This window comes from Melanerpes formicivorus, unplaced genomic scaffold (assembly GCF_026170545.1).
Source record: "Melanerpes formicivorus ecotype bairdi unplaced genomic scaffold, bMelFor1.0.p_v2 SCAF_74, whole genome shotgun sequence".
NCBI lineage: Eukaryota > Metazoa > Chordata > Aves > Piciformes > Picidae > Melanerpes > Melanerpes formicivorus.
In genome coordinates, this window is record NW_027142426.1 from 895,716 (window position 1) to 915,010 (window position 19,295).

At 34.6% G+C, this 19,295-nt stretch overlaps 1 protein-coding gene across 16 annotated transcripts in view; it reads right to left on the reverse strand.

The window, feature by feature from the left end:
- The window catches only part of ERC2 (ELKS/RAB6-interacting/CAST family member 2), a 461,566-nt gene that overhangs the window by 109,102 nt on the left and 333,169 nt on the right, over positions 1-19,295 (reverse strand). For all 16 annotated transcript variants that reach the window (XR_010990493.1, XM_068163671.1, XM_068163678.1 and 13 more), the window contains 2 exons: positions 18,066-18,200; positions 3,990-4,055 (listed from right to left, as the gene is read on the reverse strand). Coding sequence is in view for 15 of the 16 variants with exons in the window: in XM_068163671.1 (XP_068019772.1) it covers positions 4,029-4,055; positions 18,066-18,200 (162 nt within the window). In the remaining variant the exon portion in view is untranslated. The remainder of the gene's footprint in view (positions 1-3,989; positions 4,056-18,065; positions 18,201-19,295) is intronic.

Consider the following 19,295-nt stretch of genomic DNA (forward strand, 5'->3'; position numbering starts at 1 on the left):
CTTTGTCTCAGGTGTGAAGCTAACCCTGTTCTAAGGATAGAACAAACTCAAACACACACTCCTAAACATCTTTTAAAGCATCTAATTTGTCTGACATCTGACAAAGAATAAAGGCTACAAACAAAATACTGTACAAACAGGTTGGAATTGATTTCTATTACTGCCACGCATGGACAACTTGTGACAACTGTTTTCCCAGTGTCTGCTGCACTTCAGTGGTAGGAACTGGAAAGGAAAACATCAAAACACTTGTACTCCACCTGCACACATCAGCTGTGCCACAAATTGTATTTTCTGAGAGTCACATGGCTTCAGTTACCCATGACAGACTTATGTAGGCTTAATTCTTACAACTTATCATCACCTACTGATTTTCTTTTCTTTTCCTTTTTTTTCTTCTTCTTTCTTTCTTTCCCCAGGAAGAGATCCTGTTTCTTACAAGCCCCAACAAGTGTAGTTACACGTGCTACCAAATTTGCTGACCAGTGAGATTTCCCTGAACACCTCTGTCTGTGCCTTGAGTAACTAGCTCTCATCAGCCTTACAACATATTCTTCTGCCACTCTGTTTCCAGCATCACTTCATGTCACTCTTGCATAGTATTTTCAGCAAAGTAGTAAAGTTTAGAAGGACTTGACTGAATTTTAACTTAGTACATTTTAAATATCAGTAGAAAAAAACAGCCTGCACTACCGTTACTTAGGTAGGGTACTACATCATGTCCATGCATGACACTAACTGTATAGTACATAAAACAATCTTAGTGAGACAACATAATCAGGATAAAATTAGACTTGCAAAAAAAGAAAGTTAAGAAGCCAAAAATTTTTGTATCTCAGGGCCTTTTTGTTTCACAGGGAAAAAAAAATATCTTAGAAAGAAGTTAACTCCAATTCAAAAGCCAGTAGTTTATTTTACAAACCTGTAACAAAAATGACATTTTCTCTCAGTCTCTTGCCATTTGTTTTTTAAAATTATTGTACACTTTCTACAGAAGTTTTTAAAATCAAAACAAATGGTCTTTGAGAATTTAATCAGTTCAATCACTCATCCAACTCCACTACTATCATGTAAGAGCTGAATCATCCTGCCTAATCCTGCAGCCACAGTGCAGTGAAGGTAACTGAACTGCTGCACTTGTCATTCCTGATGGTGAACAGTTGTTCAGGGAGTTTTATAACCTTACCTTGTTGAGAAGAGCATCCAAACTCAGCTGATGTGCACTGTCAAAAACACAGCACAGAGCACTGTGCGGTGATGAGTTTACACCTAGAGCTTGAAAACTGCGCAGAAACTGATTTATCATAATCACTTCCTTGGGTAGTCTACTCAAGTTAACAATGCCACTTTTAAATAGTCTTATTTAATCAGCAATAGCAATTATTAATATGTTCCAAAGCTAAATCACAGGCACCATTCCTTTCAATCCATAACTACAGCTTCACAAAGTGGATTTTTAAAGGAGTACCAAACAGCAAGTTATAATAATAGACTTTTTACAAAACAAAAAACAATATGGAAACCCATGTACTTTACAAAGACAGTGTCTACAAGACTTAAGTGTATCAGACTTTAGATTCTTAGTATTGACTCTATATAGAAAGAGGAAATAATAAAATTATCCAAAATTTTCATTTCTTTAACAGATGCAGGGCTTTAGTCTATGTGGCAGAAATTACCATAGAGCTATCTTACAACCAAGTGATTTTTAACTGCTGCTCTGCTCAAATAATCTGAAAGGAGGAATAAAGACCTCAAAAGTAATTTATGTCATAACTTTTACTTCTCAAGAACACTTCTAAGAGCTGGTTTATTATGAGAGCTAAGCAGATCAGGTCTAACTGAGCAATCCTCAATGTTGAGCTAGATCAAGCTATTAGCTCTCAAGTATGTGCACAATGGAAAAAAGAAAGTATTTCTAAGTATATCTTTTGCAAGTGTCTTTTTTGCACAAACATCTCTTAATGGTGAATATGAGGAAATTCACTATTTTCATAACAGTTTATAGGCCTGGGATCTAAATTATTTTTTCCCTTAGCAAAGGAAGTTTATGACATAAATTTTCATATTGTGATAGCCATTCCAGTAGACTCATGGCTATTCTACCTAAAAGGACAGGTCTACTCATGAGTTTAGTCTGGAAGACAGGCAATGCCTGCTACCGGCTATTTGTTATACTACCTGTTCAGTGCTCCCTTGAAAAGAAACAGCAAACAAGTTATTTGCCAGGGGTCTGGTATATACCAATACCAGATAAATTATGTTGACATTTGAACAAGATCCAGAGAGGAATGCCTGTTTTTAACTTGGAAATATATATGGGTATGGAAAAATAAACAAAGATCAGCCCTCCACACACCAAACAGAAGACTGATGCTGACAAACATCTGAAAACTACATTACTTTTAAGTAACATCATAAATTGCTATTAAAATATCATGCAACTGAAGAAAACAGGACTTGCCAATTTCTTAAAACACTACACTAAGAAAATCCACAAATCTTTTATTTTTTTTCTCACATGTTTATGTGGGGGAAAAACCCCAACAATTCCAGATTCATTTTAAGGCTGCTTATTTTCAAGAAAGAAGAAAGTGTAATTAAAAAATTCAGAATATGAGTCACATCCTTTCCTACTATTACCACCTGCAACATGTATGTCCATAAACACAGCAGTTATCTATACGTACAACCTGAACAAGCATGATGTATAAAACTGAATCAGAAAGGGTAAAACCAAAAAAAAAAGGATGATAATTATAGGCTGATAAACCAAAGTTGCTTTCTTTTTAAATGTTAATGATATCACAGGGTCTGTTAATTTATTGTACAATTGTTGAATCAAACGTCTCTGTGATAGGAAGCTCTGTGATAGGAAGCTTCAATAGCTTTCTTAAATAAATAAATAAATCAATACAAATTATTCATTATGGTTAGCACTAATTTTGCAATGCACAGCTATTCTAAAAAGTAAACATGAATCCAAAACTTATTTTTGAGATTGTGTTCCTGTGAAACAGAACAACTTCCTCATCACATGGATTGTAACTCTCCTGGAGAAAAAAGAAACAAACAAACAACAACAACAATCATACCGGGTGTACTTGGGGTGACAGGGGCTTTAATAATAACCTCAACTTATGTGAGTAGATTTTGCTCCTCATTTTTTCAGTAAGAAGAAGTGACATGACAACATTTTCAAGGAGAAAACTACCAGGCCTGATGGCCTAAGCCATGTTGAGAACACAGTGATCATGAGCTATAAATTACCTACGGCTTCAAAGGCGCGCACCAAATAAGCGGGTATGTACTGATCAATAATTGACCACAGTGACAATACAGGATTTACTCATACTTGAAAGAGATTTAAACAGAATAAACTGCACTTTGTACTCGTAAATATCCCAAACAAATTATTCTAGGGATGTTAGTCTATCAGATTATTTCAGGCATATATTGCATTGGTAGATTATAATTTCCCTGTTAAAATCTGCTGCTTATTCTAAAATTTCACTAAAATTTTTTAGCTTCATAGATAGTCTTACTTTTTCCCCATGCATGTTCTAGTTTCTATTCCACTTAAATTATGGGAAATTTTCTTCACTGTTAAACTTTCATACTCATTTTGTAAAGATCTTACAGTTCTCTTACAGTTCTCTTACAGGTATTTTCAAGACAATAGAGAAGATTAATGCTAGTCTGAAGAAATAGTAAGCTACTGGAAAAACAAAAAAAGGAAATTGTTCAGACAGATGCAGTTAGAAACACAGTTCTTTTAAAGTTCTGTACCTACCTTTAGCCAAAATGGGCCATGAAAAAATTTGAATCATTAGACAGTTAAACCATAAGATATATTTTCTTATTATTCATCGCACATGAGGAAACACGTTTTACAGAATTCACAAGAAACACACAGCTCCATGCAGTTTAAAATAAAACAATAACAATTAGACTGCAACTTCAGAGAAATAAAGAAGAAAGCTTCTTACCCCTCAAAACAAAACTGGAACTTTGGTTTATAGGAATGGCTATGCCCATATACCCTCCTCATCATCCTGTGTGCCACACATTAGGAGATGCACAGGGAAGTTGTTAGCATTGGAATGAAAGGAGAAAAGGTTAGTTACCTTCATGAAGATAAAACAGAATTTTCTTGGTTGTTGAACACTTTAAAAGTGAAAACAACTGAACAAATTTGTGTTACTTATACAAGAATTTGCATCAATAACAAGAAAAAAAAATACCAACAACAGTGACAAACATTTTCTCCACTCAGTTAAAACAACGTGTAGGAAGTACATTATAGGATCAAGTGTTAAAAGATTATCTATTTTTCATTTGCACACAATTCAAACCAACACAGACAGCAGAAAAAGATCAAGCCTTATAAGTAAGCAAAGTAATGACTACAACCAAATTATCTTACATTGTTAGGTTAAAAGATACAATAGTGCTGAAGAATGAAAAGAAATACGTCATTATGGAAGTGCACTTTTCTAACATGACATCCAGTTTAACATCTTTTAAGCAATTCTTAAATGCTATAAATTTGATTAACATTAGACAGTATTGCTCCTTCTTTGCATCTTTAACCATTAGTATTACTCAATTATTTAGAGTTTTAATGATAGACACCATAATGGCAATCATAACAATTTCATTAATTTGTGCTTAAAAGGTATGCTGAGTTTTCTTAAGCTGAAGTTTTTCCTTTACATCTATTAGAAACTTGAAGTTAAAAAGAACAAAAATAAAAATCAAACTAAACAAGGAGAGCAATATGTTTTTTCTGGAAACCATTCACTGAAGATGACACTTTTTATAATGATTCTTTACCTATGCACACACAGATGTGTAGGTGCATATCTATAGCTATACCTAGTTCCACTGTGCCAAACTGCTCTGCTTCCAGAACAAGGAGGCACACAACACATTTTTTCCCATTTAACTTAGCCCTTCAAATTAAAATACAATCACATCCTTAAAATTCACCGATTAGTATTTAAGAAACTTTTTACAAATCACATTCTATAGTTTCAAGACTTTGAAAGTTAGCCAGTGTAACATATTGCTGGCACTTAATTAAATTTTTAACCCAAATAAAATGAATGGTAATTAATTATGATTGAAATAGACAGGAATTTTAGCCTGAAAATATACACTGCCAGTATCACTACTGTTCCTAGTCCATTCTTGGAATAAAAAAGAGCTCCCAGATGTCAACTGTTATTAAAAACCAGATGTTAAGATAGACGTCTTGCATGTTGCTGAATTAAGTAAAGAAATCTGACAGTCCACTATAAACTTAGCTATCACTTAACACAGAAGAAATGTGGGTAAATTTTTTATAGTTAACTTGGAACATATCTTAGTTATAAGGTCTGCATAACTACACCACAAAGCAAAGACACAGTTAAGGCCTGAAATATTCTTATTTATTTCTGAACCACAGGGAGAGATTATGTAAAACTTCCCATGAGCTGGGTTTGCCTCGCTGAAAAAACAAGCCCTTTCCTCGGAATTCTACAGAAGCAACTTTTATTCAGGCCTAATAACACTAATTGAACTGACTTTGAAGTTGACAAGAGTTCTGCCAGAGTAAAGGTTGAAGAAAGACTGAGGATTTCTTTTCCACCCAGTAGTTTGATCCTATTTCACTAACAGAATGCACTAGGTTAATCTTTGGTAATATCTAAAAAAAACAACAAAATTGGCAACTCAGGACATTTCCAAACTACTCCTAACTACACAAAGCTGTTTTGCAGTTTATTGTACTGTAATTATTCAAATAGGCAGAAGAGTTTAAAAATCAAATATTGTCAAATATTTTTAAAGAGTATTATGGGAAATCACAGACTATATACTATGACACTGATCCTGATATGCTATAAGCTATAAACTAAAAGCTGGAGCTCAGTTCCTGTCAATCAGCACAGCTTTATTGACTACTGTACCTATCAAAATATCTTTCTATCTTTTTCAATTACATAAAGACTCTTTTTAATAAGGTAAGTGCTTTGAAATATGCTGAAATTTCTGTAAGACATTTGATTACATGCCACAAGACAGCGTCAGCAAAATTAGGTCTAGACAGAATGAATGTTGCTGGAGAAGGAGGGGGACCTGAGGGTTGCTTTTCTCACCCCAAACTTGTCTGAGGAAGATTGCTTGGAAAAGCAAACATATTTGGAATTAGCTGAATAAATGTTATCAGCCACATATATGTATGATTGAAATCATGTGTACAGTGTCATCAGTTGAAAAATGTACAGGGCAAACAGAAGACAGAGGACTGCACCTGTAATATCAGGAAGGGCTTTAGAGACCATGGTGGAAATTAATATGGAATACAATGTCGAAATCAGGAAATTGCTATAAAATTATTAAAAAAAACCCAACACCTAACTGTCCTCTCACAAAATTTTAAAAGATTGTTTGATTACTATTAATTAACACACAGAGAGAAGGAAACAGTTCTTTTCTCTCACAGAAAAAGGCTAGATGGGGGTCGATAGGATGTGACTACACTTCAAACACAATATGTATTTTTCAATAGCGCACCAGTTCCGGATGACCTGCAGATTTTATAGAATCTTAGATCTTTCTATAAAGTCATGGCTAACCTTATTCAAAACATTTTTTTTTTAAATTACAGATTAAATGACAAAATTATTCAGTGGTCAAGTACAGATTATGATCACAGCCCACTTCACCTTCAAATCTATGGTTAATAAAAATCCTCTTCCATCTTTTCACCTCACTTGTATTTTAGTGAGAATGTCCGTGCCTTGACTCCATTCTGTACACAAAGAGTTTATTACATATTTTCCAATTTTAGTAATTAACAAATTCACAAAAATCAATTACACAGTGATATGTTTTGACAAACTGAATAGAAAAAGCAAAGCCACACTGGTTTAAAACATTTCATATTAAGAGTGCATCTTCAAAACTAGTCGCAGCATACTGTCTTGTTTCAAAACCTGTATCTAAATACTATTTTGACTTGATATATACCTTGGAATTTCTACACAACATATTTATAGAAGATAAGCTCTGCATTAACCTCAGCAGAGCTCACCCACTTAGCATCCCTATAAAAACCCCAACGTTTCATAATTATGTGCTCTATTACTTAAAGTGTTATTGTTTAGTTAATTATGCACTATATTGATGCTAGGCAATGCACTGATTTAAAAATACTTGGTGCTGGATGACAGTTGAGGAGAAAAGTAAAATTCCTGCAGATGTTGGAAAATACAATTTCTCTTTAACAAAAATAAAAATCAAAGAACCATAATTGCATGTTATGTGCTGTCATAGCTTAATTTAACTGAAGCCAGTATGTACAGATGCGAGATCTTTAAGGAGTATTAGAAGAATCCAGTGATTGCTTACTAGTCCCACTATGCACATAGGTTGTTTTCAAGCCTGCACTACCTCTTTCCAGTGCATGGGATCAAAATTATGAGGTAAGACTCAACTATCCTTTTCATTCTGCTTCCTGCTTTTAACAAGTGAATATTTAATGGTGCAAATTCTTAGTGTTATAGGCCCTACAACAGGAACAACTACACAGAAGTACTGGATAAAAGGCAAGAATCAGGACTGCAGTTCTCAATGGTTTCATGAATAAACTATTCTAGCAAGAACCTAACGTTTGGTACCTTGGTGCAAACATAAAGTAAGAGAATAACGAAGTCTTCATTAATGTTCTGAGACAAATGAAGTTCATTATCTATTTTGGCATTCTTGACACACTGAGGCAGAACAAAAGCTTCAGTTATAGCTTTTAATTTATTAATATTGGATAAGAGGCTTCCAGAAGTATGGTTATGCTTTCGTATTGGTGTGTATCCTAGAGAACCATTAATCTATGGCTCCTTCAAACAATAAATTATAATCAAGCTTTTTCTGTGTACATTAACTGCCTTTTAAACTTCAATCTTTCATCAGTTTATAGGGTCAAGAAGAGCAATTCACTGACAAAAACTGCAAAACAAAATCTCAGTTACAGAAAAACAGAAAGGGAAAAAAATTCAAATCAAAATTCAAGAAATGTAACTTGAATTGCTAAATCAGTGTACACAATTCATTCATTTCTTTGATGTCATCCTTTTGCTAGACATTTTTTTTCTGTGCTACTACTTACTAAATATGACTTACTGTTCTTGTCCAATTGCCACAAAACTTTACCTTAAAACCTCAAAACTAGCTTCAAAGTAGCAAGACAGGGAACTTAAGGAATTGCTTGGAAAACACTACGAAAACACTACACAGAGATGTAAAAAGCTGGTACAAAGAAATTTTCTGGTTTATTATTGAGATGTGTCTCAACACGAGTTTAGCAGGCACATTTCTCAGGCATTAATGTTTTAAGGTTCATCAGTGGGTTTATTTTGTTCTGTCTCCAAGGTTGAATTCACTTTACCAATTTCACTGTGTTAGGGGCACCTCCTGGAATGCATCTTTCTGTTAATCTAATCAAAAAGGAATCACCTGTGTGCCCACTCCACCACTTAAGGATACAAACAGTACAGTAAGCATGAATGATCAGGAACTTTAGACCAAATCTGTACTCTTGATCAGAACTAAACCTCTAAAGCAAATGCACTCAAGGACTGCAAAATTCTGCATTGCTATGAGGTCCTGCTGCCGTATAAAATTTGGTTACCTGAAGAAAATAGTGAAACTGACTCAAAACCGGACAGTAAGTACTTTTATGAAGATGAAGTACAGCACAAGTCCCTTCACTTTTATGGCATGCAACTTTATAAAATCAATTATTTAAATAAAAATAATAATCCTAATCTCCTTTTGGACAAAAGTTTTTGCAACATAGGCAACACTATAAACTTGCATTAAGCTTTTCTGGCTCTCTTCCCACAAGAGAAGACCCCTTCTGACAAGGTTCATCACATTTCCCTTTCATGTTCTGGCATGCTAAACATTAATGCCTTAATTTGGGTTAAATAAATCTAGTGATAACCTGCTCATCTCTTGAACTAGATTTCTGATGACTGATTTACATTACTCTCCTTATTATCTGTGGCTACTAATGGGTCATTAAACATGTAACTACTGGCTCTGGACTGTGAAACTGTCTTACTTACAGCAAACAATTACACTTACAAATATTAATTTCCACTTGCAACACAGAAATTTACCTCCTAAGTAGTGATGTTTCTCTCAGATTGTGAAATTAGTCAAACCATAATCTTTCAGAGGTTAGAGAGACTTTTATCTGCTACTCCTTTTCTAGGAGCAAACATATGAGTACTAATCTCATGAACTCTCCATACACTGAACAATTGACTACAGAAGAGTTTTGAGCATGAATGATTTGAAAAACTGAGTCTGTAACTGGAAAGGGGAAAGATTAACAGTGGATTAATTTAAGGCTTCAGTGCATAGAGCTCTAGAAGGTCTTTATTTTATGTTTCATTTGTATATTCAAAAAGTTAAATAAATCTTAAAAATTACTTCAGCAATATGGATTTGTGTCACAGGTCTATTTTCAAACCTATCCATAATAGAAGGGGTCAGAAGTAACCATGCATCACCTAATTATGAAAATGACCATAAAACCCATCTCATCATTTGTTCTATTTGTATATAGTTAGGTCAAAAAAATTATAAATACTGGCAATGGGGGTAAGTGAAAGGTTGATTCTGACCATTTACTTTACACCACCCAGACTAGCACTAACATGAATAAGATGTTTCACCAGATACTTGTGCATTCTAAAGCTCTATCACTAGATGAAGTGGAAACTCAATGCTTCTCACAAGAAGTGGTCCGTGAAATCAGATTTGCAATGCAAAAATTTATAGTCCCCTTTGTAGTGAAAGCCTGTGACATGTTATCTCACTTAAGTAACCAGCACCAGATATGCAACTTTTGTTATCAAGTTACTGACTCCCAGAAATGCATTTTTGGCTCTTTCAGCTGGTCTAAAGATCTATTTTAGACTATGACGGTGGCAGCTAATTTTTCTAGTAAGAAATATAAGATAAATGTAAACCTCTATATAAGTATTGTATATTCTAACACACACATCCAAGGGAAGTGAGGGGGAGAGGTTTCTATAGCTAAACATGATCTCAAAAGTTCTTCCATATGTGGAAAAGACTGCAAAGCTAACATATAAATATAGATATATATAAATATACACACCGAGCAGTATGTATACATTTATATCACATTCATTAAACCTCAAAACATAAAATAAATTCATTTCTGTAAGCAAAGGAGAGGTATAACTTTTCAATATACAAAATCCATCTCCTGGAGTTATCATAGACAGCAAACCCTATTTTCTACATATAACTTTTAATATAGCTCCAGTTTAGCTGGTCTCTTTGTCAAATTACATCTATAATTAAAAGGTATATGAAAAATCATCTGGCTACACTATAATTACAAGTAAGAGGCAGAAATAACAAAAGCATAAACAAATATTAGAAACTGCCGTGGGATCTTTCTTACAACAAAAAACCTTGAGTAGAGTGCAATGTTTGTAACAGCAAAATAGCAGTGTACCAAAATCAAGAACTAGAGTACCCCTGAAAGACAAGACTCAGACCAGAGTCTTCCAAATTTCAAGGCTCGCTCTTTTGTTCCAACACAAGTACAATGTAACCTATACAAAATCTAGGTTCAAAGACATTCATATTATCAAAATCTGGCCAAGTGTCTGTGGAAGACTATTCTAGTTTTGTTTCTACGGCAAAAGTAGAGAGAAATACCTAGACAGATGTCAAAGGCAGGAAAAATCCTCTGTATCTACTGAAATAAGGATATGGTAACACTTACTGACTTTTGGGAAGTACGTAGAAATTACATCCTTACTAGAAGATGTATTTGCCATCCAGTGGCATGTCTCTAATAAACAACATCGCTATGATATCTGCATACAATTACAGAAAAGTTGCTTTTTAATGATGACCATGAGACAAACAGGATTTTATTGCATTCAGTTCAAGTCTGGACAGTGTGTGACATGAATCACAAGTTCTTCTGTTACAGAGAAAGAATATGTGCAGCAAACAGAGGAAAAAAATTAGAGGAAATACTTAAATATGTGAAAGCATTTATATGACTAATTTTTACTGCACCCCTGAGACCTCAAAACATTGATTAAGTCAGCATAATACTAGTTATTTACAGTGGATATGGCTGGGATTGTTTATACTGAATGTACCAACAAGTAAACCTTGCCCTGCCCAAATTCCTAAATTAAATAAATCCATGTGACTCCAATGAGCTTAGTGCAGGCTCAGCACTGTGCTAATGCAATTGCGTGCTTCCTTGAAGCTTGAGGCACCAGCAGAACAAGTTCACATATATTTAGTGAACAGACATGAGCAAGCTCACACCTGCCCAAATACAACTTGTAAACACACAGGGTAAAGAAACATACAGAATATTAAACAAAATCTGGGTCAGGGAGGGAGCCAATAATTCCAATTTAGTGCATTAAACAGCTATGTCATATAATTTCTATTATATATATTTATGTCCCTGGCACTTTGGGGTTTCCCCTTACTTTTCCTTCCCTAAAGAACTAAAAGACAACGTTTTAATGTTGCAGAAAACTCCCCAACATGGTATTTCAGTTTTTCAGATACCAAACTCATGCTCAGACTGAACTTTCTACTCACTGTCTAAAGAAATCTGAAGAATTTTACCATAAGCTAAAACAATCTCTTTTGGTTTATGTTTGTCCTCCTTTTAAGTTGTGTTGTTTGGTTTTGTTTTGATTTTTTTTTGAAGACAAATCCTAGTTTCAGTATTCCTGAGGCCTATTCAGGAGTCTTAGGTTGGCAATTTTCCAATACAGCCACAGAATATAAGGCATTGTGCTAACAGGCAGGGCTGCCAAAATACACAAAGTAGCATGCACTCCTTTCCCCTAAAATTACATATGGATCAATACAGTGATTTGTAGATCAGGATCCAGACACTAAAATAATAATCGTTATTTGACTGTCCTGTGGCTCTGATTTCAAAGTCATCCACCCCAAACAAAATCCCACCTGACCTGTTCAGGGTTTTTCACATACCATCTTTCAGCAACTCCAAGATCTTAGCAGTTTCAGCTGATGAACAAAAACCTGCTGCCAAGACCAGTTACCACTTTACAAATCAATAATCAGGGTTTTTTGAGAGCACAGTCTTTTACAAAATGTTATTTTTTTTAGTGGCATTCTCCTCCTTCACAACAGTTGTCAAGTTTTGTGCATTTATTTCCTTTCTTAGATGACTGAGTTTACCAGCATACTCTAAAAAATATTTTGAAAGCTACATGTATTTAATACTAACACAACTATCAGATCTTTTAAAACTGGCATTCTGACTGAAGAGTGACACTTGGGGAAGATTCATAGATGCATGCTGCCCCCATCTTTGTCCTAATAAGAAGGACTTTTTCTGTAGGTAGAAGACTTCAGAAACCTTAAACTACCTGTTAGGTCTTTTTGCTGAGATTTCAAATTAATGTAAAACTTGATGGTCACATTGAGACTAATTACTTCTAAACACCACTACCTCGTACAAAGGCCATCAAAAATGTTTTAAACACGAGGAAAATTTCTATGTGGCAAGATGTAAAAGGAAATGCTACACACTTACAACATCATGTGAGATTCCATTTTCAATTACAGATTCTAAGAATAGGGCCAACTTTTTGAAAAGCAGCCAGCTCCTCCAGCCTTATGGCATGCCCTATGATATTCATATTTTTTCTTAAAATTAGATTTATTTATTTTTTGTGGAAAATATTATCTTTCATCATACAACAAAATAAAAATATATTTGTAGCCTTGGCGACCATGGAATAAAGCATTCGACTTCCATTCAACCACAGCTTGGGAATACAGGATACCCTTACAAGACGAGAAACCCCTTACATGTTATGTCTTTAAAAGTCTGCAGTACTATGGGAAGGAAGAAGATTTGATTGTCTTCACAGTCATCAAGATTGGCACTGAAGTCCTAAAGTATGAAAATCATTTGGATGTTATACCTTCTGTCTTCTACCATGTAGATGCAGAATTAAGGTCTTCCATATGCACTCTCAAATATCATAACTTCCTGTTAAGAATGCCTTTAAACTAACTTAAGTACATCCTAGACACGTACGTGTAATAGATTGCCTACAAAAATTCTTTAATTTAAACCAAGTGCAGCTTTTTACTGTGTGGTTTGTAAGCAGCAACTTGAACTTAGGGTCTTTGAACCACATAGCAAAGATCTCACGAACCTGAACAAGAAAGTCCAGAGTGATAGCAAAAGAATGCTAGCTTTTATATGCAGCCCACTCTAGAGATCTGTCATATGTGCCAATAAGCTAAGGACTGTTTCTGAGAGACCAAAGAATGTAAAATGCATACAGAAATTAAGACTGAGTGAATAGGGGTGACTAGAGTCTGAAACTCAGAACAGGATACAAATATGGAGGGGCAGAAAGGCTTCCGAGATTAGAAAACCAAAGGGATTAGGACGTCTCAATTTGACCAGACATGGTTAGCAAGACAGAGTTCCCTGGCAGTTAGTAATTCACAGCATTTTATGATACCAGAAGTACAGGAAAAAAAATTAGAAAAGGACTGCAGTACAGTAAGGCAGGGAATACAAATGTGCTGATTCAATTTTCAACAGCTCTTGCTTAAAGAGAACACAGCCACTTGTGTGACACAACCAGGAAATTCCTTGAAAACATTTTTGATATAAGGAAAGAAACTGAAAGATGATGTGAGCAACTGAGGCCAAGAGAATATGTTTCTAAGGAAAAACAGTAAGTATGTAGAGGCGAGAAACAAGAGAGGCAGGGAGCTGGACGTTAGGCTTTGTGATGGCGACTATGCTATGGGGCAGGATAGCTTCTAAAGCTGGAAGCTTAAATTAATTTAGCCATGGGTTTTTTTGTTCCAAACAGATCTTGGATGCAACAATCCAGATTAGATTACTGTAATACATTCTACAAGGGGCTACATATTACAACTGCTTGGAAACTGAAGCTAGTAGAGAATGCTTATTAAGCTCATTTTCATGCTAGGAGTATTAGACCCGCACTCCAGGATATACACCGGCTGCCAAAATGTTTCCAGGTGGAATTTAAGAAAGATTTCCAACTCTCAAGCCAAAAATGAAGAGAATAAATATAAGTTTTTAATGCAACACTGCAAAATTATTCTTTTTTCCAAGTTTTTTAAGAACTAGCAAAAATGGTTAATATTACAATGTTATTGACACGGCAGCACTCAATCCCCAGAAATTTATTTATATCAAATAAAAATCATATGCACCAACATTAAAAGGGAACACACCATGAGTCACTGTAACACGACCATGTGTACAGGCAGAGCAGAGAGAGAGTCGTCCTATTGCTTGTCAAGTTTTTTTATACCTTCTCCAGATTTAGGTCCAGACATATGAAGGCAAAATACATTACCAACCTCTTCCTCTCCCTGAAGAGAGAAGTGTAGGCCATGCTGCAACATGTTGCCCATAACAGCATATGATATCAAGTAATAGTTATAACAATAACATCATTAAACCAAAATGGCAGTACCTGAACTGAAGGGCATCACATTCAAAATCTGCACATTTCAAGCAGGCTGTCTGTGTATTTTTCTTCCAAGTAACCAAGTAACCTTTCTCTTTAAAGGAGATATAAATTCATGGATACACCTAGCACAATGACTTTTTGTCACGACTTGACTTATTGGAAATGACTTATTCTTTGTTACAAATATGTACTCAAATATACATATATATACTTTTACAGCCTTATGCTTGTATTTCTCTCTATAAATGTAGTATATAAATTGGAAAATTCAGAATTATCCACAGAAAGTGAGAAGTATTTCAATATTAATGCTGTACATTCAACTACCTCCATAATTCATGAGAAAACTTTCAAAAACCCTTCCTAGCATTCAGTAAATTAAATGGCAGTTACATTACAAATTGTACCACTTGGGTTCCTATGAAATTAAAAATACCTTTTGCTGATTTGCTAGCTTATTATTGTCTCAGTTTATTCTATGGTTTCAAACTACTAGCAGTATGTTTGATTACGATCATCAAAACCAACATATCTAGAAGGGGAAATACAGGTTTGTATGGCACATGGCAATCAAATTACTGTACAAAACAATGCAGTACAGAATGGTAAATAAAACAACACAGAAAGCAAAAAATACAATTGAATCCTTAAATGAAAAATGTAAGCTAAAGCAATGGCAAGAGTTCATTCATGATCATTGACAGTGCTGTTCTCAGAGATTATTTCAACAAGGACTTTGCTATGTCTCTCCTGTTTGCTTGCTTTACAATTAAACATTTGAGGTGTTAATCCATCTTTCAGAGTTCATGGAAATTTAGGGATGGCAGTACTTCAGGAGAACACCTACTCCAAATGCAGTATTCCAAGACAAGATGAAATAAAGCTATTATCTCATGCCACAGATATTCATCTAATCTGTTCTTAATCTCCAACAAAGGAGTTTCCATTACATCTATGTGAAAGAATGTCTACATTTTCTTTCCATGTGCAGGTTCATTAGACTCTTAGTGAAAATGTTTCTTTTTTCTTTCTTTTTTTAATAACTAACCCAGTTATTCTTTGTAAAATTAAATTTACTACTCCTAGTATTTCTCCAGTATACACTGGAACACAATTGATCATCATCTTCTTTAAAACAACATTTTATGTATTGGAAGACTTATGTCTCCCCTTCAGCACTTCTAGACTAAACAGACCCAGTTCTTTAAGCGTTCCTCATAGGTCATGTTCTCTGAAACGCCTTTCATTCTTGTTGCTTTCCTTTTGTGCCTTTCTACTTTGTCTGTCTTTAAGCATGTGATCAAAACTGTATACAGCTTTTCTGATGAGATCTCAAGTGCTCGAAAGAACAGATAATTGCTTCCTGCTTCTTTTCCAGTATTACATCTATCCCAGAATTAGATCCAACTTCACTGCAAAGGTATTTCATTGCACAATCCAGATTCCTTTTTCCGTGCTATTGTCTCACCGGTCCATATGACTTCTTCCTTGTAAATGGACTTGTCCTTGCTGAAATTCTGATTACGTATTCTAGATTTTCGCTCCAGTTTATGGAGCAGCTTACTGAGCAGCTTAACTGCTTCTACTATGTCTACAGCTTCTTGCAGGTTGGTTCATTATCAATAATATTGATGTCTGTTTGCATTTTGTCACTGAAATAATTTCTAAAAAATACTCCACAGAAACAGATAAAGGACAGACCTCTTTAGAACCCTGCTTTAAGTATTCCTCCTGTCTGACAATGAGGATGTCTGTAGCATGTTATTTGTACCAGCTGTACACCCATGTCATAGTGATTTCACAGTCAATTAAAATAATATTATTTAGAGTTATAGGTTTTATCATTGTACTGCGTTTTACATTACATGTTAATTACTTTGCAAATCAATGTATTTATTTGTATGTTACAAATATACGGTGGGATAATGTTAAAGGCCTTATGAATTCAAAGTATGTTACAGGTACCACTTGCTCCTTTAGCCATAAAGCCAGTTACCCTATCAAAGGAAATTAGATTTGTTTGATATAATTTGTCCTATACAAATGCTAGCAGATTATCAAATGGATATGCTATGTAAGAGTCATCCAGACCTGCATTCTGTTTTAGAGAGTGGCCCCAAACGGTCAGCTAGGAAAGCATGCAAGCATACAGTGAGTACATAGTGCTAAACACTCTCATATATTCAAGAATGTAATAAAAATTAGTTTATCTGGTCTAGGATAGGAACAAACAGTTGATGGTTAGGAAAAGAGGAAAAGGTTGAAATGATCTGATATATACTGAGATGGATATACAGGTAATGTCGCACAGTCCAATACAGACTTCAAGCTACTGAAAGTGAACAGTAAAATGACCGCTGGATTTCTGTTGATTCACTGATTAACAATTACTTTAAGACTCTAGAAAGTTATAGAATAAAGTTATGCATATACTCTCATACATTTTATGCGTAAAAATGAGAGCAATTTGCCTTTCTTGAGCCTCCAAGGATTTCCTACATCCTGTGTGAGAGTTATTGAATATAAGTAGTTCAGAGTAAAACATAATACTAGTACAGTAATACTAGTAAAATAGCTACTATGTTATGTGCTCTGCCTTTCATTATGTACTCACTTGCATCACTCATATAATTTCTTAAATTTTTTAAGTTCTGAAAAATGTTTTAATTCAGACTTTCATTAAGCTTTTTATCCATTGTGCACTGAAAAGCTCTCATATTGTTTTGCCGCTCAAATTTTCTTTACAGGTTCAAGTTCACTGAATGAGTTGAAACAAGTATCTGGGCTTTGGTAATGCAGGGATTATCCTTTTATTCACATCTCTTGCCTTCATTCTGTTTTTCTCATTGTATTCCTTGTAGAAAGTCAAATCCTTTTTTATTTCAGGGTCATTTTCAGACATATTTGCCTTCTTTTATAAACTCAGTCAACTTATCTCTGATAATCAAAGTTACATAGTTGCTTTCCATCCCATCCCCCTCCACCCCCCAGCTGGAACTCAATTAACTATCTTGTCTACTTAAAAACACATCAATATAGATTTTAAGATATATCTATTATTTGAAACCTTCAACAGAAAGATACTTTCAAAGCCCATTTAGAATGGCTGGTTTACAAGTTGCCAAAAGGCACAGATTTTCCAGTACCAATGGTTAACCTATTTACTTTCAATAAACAAACAAAAAAATGTTCAAAAAAAAGTGCATGCTTCTGAAATCACTATTAATCACTATGGAGCAATTTCTTCACTGATATTCTACTGAAAACACTGTTGTAAAATGCTGAAAATAGCAGCAAAACTTCTAAAGAACAATAGGGATGGAAAACATTAAACATTCTACCTCTTTGGTGTCTTAATTGTTTTACATAGAGGAATATATACCAGAGCTATTTGTTTCAGTCTTAAGAAATCATCATTTGCATATTTATCTTATCTTGAAATATCAAAACAGTCAAATTATAAAACTGTAGGTGAAAAAAGAGGTGACTAACCTGATCTGGAGAGGGTCTGTGGTTGGTGTGTTGTGGCCTCCCAGGAGATCGGTGATGATGGTGGTGGTGATGGTGGTGGTAGTGATGATGGTCATCATCATAGTTATCTGCCATCAGTTTCATTCTATTTTGTGTCTGTTTAAGATGTAAAGTGAAACAATTCTATTATGTATTGGAATATAGTACTCTAACAAAGTTTTGGTAAGATCTCATATAGGAATATTTGAGTATAACAAAATCTAATGTGAGAAAAATTATGAACCACAAGGATCACAGGAAATCCTGACATATCTTTTAAGCAATTTTGGGTTTTTTTTTGTAAATGTCACAATGCTTCTCAAGCACTTCACATGAAATCCATTAGAAGGACCATAGAAAACTGTGATCTGTACACAGTTCAGTTAAAAACAAATACCAAACTACATCAAAACCTTAAGTCATCCACAATAAAATGATAAACACCAAAGATCATATGTGCACATGGTTTAGCCGATATGAGCATCTCTATAGCACTAAAAGAGCATCTCCTCTTCATGTTGCAGATTAAATGTCCTCACCTGGTCAAGTGGTGGATTCCTTTGAACGGGGATTGCACTGGCACTATATGGTGCATATTCAAATTTTGAATACTAATTTTCTGCAATTAGAACTATATTTTATCCGTACCAGATAAAAAGATAGAATACAACTGTATGAATTTTAGACATGAATTTCTACCAATTTTGCCAAAAGACCAACACAGTCTGAATCATCATAGTTGCTCTGCTTGTCTTCAGATTCTAAAAGGAAGGCTTTTTTGAACAAAGGAGTGGAAAAGATGGAGAATTAATAGACAAATAATAACCCACTTACTGTAAACACTGTAATACCCTGCCTCTTTGGGGAAGCTCCTAACATTTTATTAGTTTATTTTCTTATCAATGAACAGCTTTAAATTTCCTACCTTTCAACTGTATTCCATAAAAGAATGCAAAAGTTAAACAAGATGATATATGCAATCCTAAAAGTGTCCCCTGTAATGAGGTGTTGGGGATTAGACCTGTCATGGGATAAGAACTGTAAATGAATGATGTCATCCTTCTAATTTGGTGCTGAAATATAAATAAACCACTTCTAATGTTTCTTCCTTTTAGATGCCAGACTGCAGTAAAATGTGCACAAAGAAACATTAATGCTGTAGTAGGCGTCCTAGTGTGCCTATTCTGGAAACAGAATACATACAAAATGTGA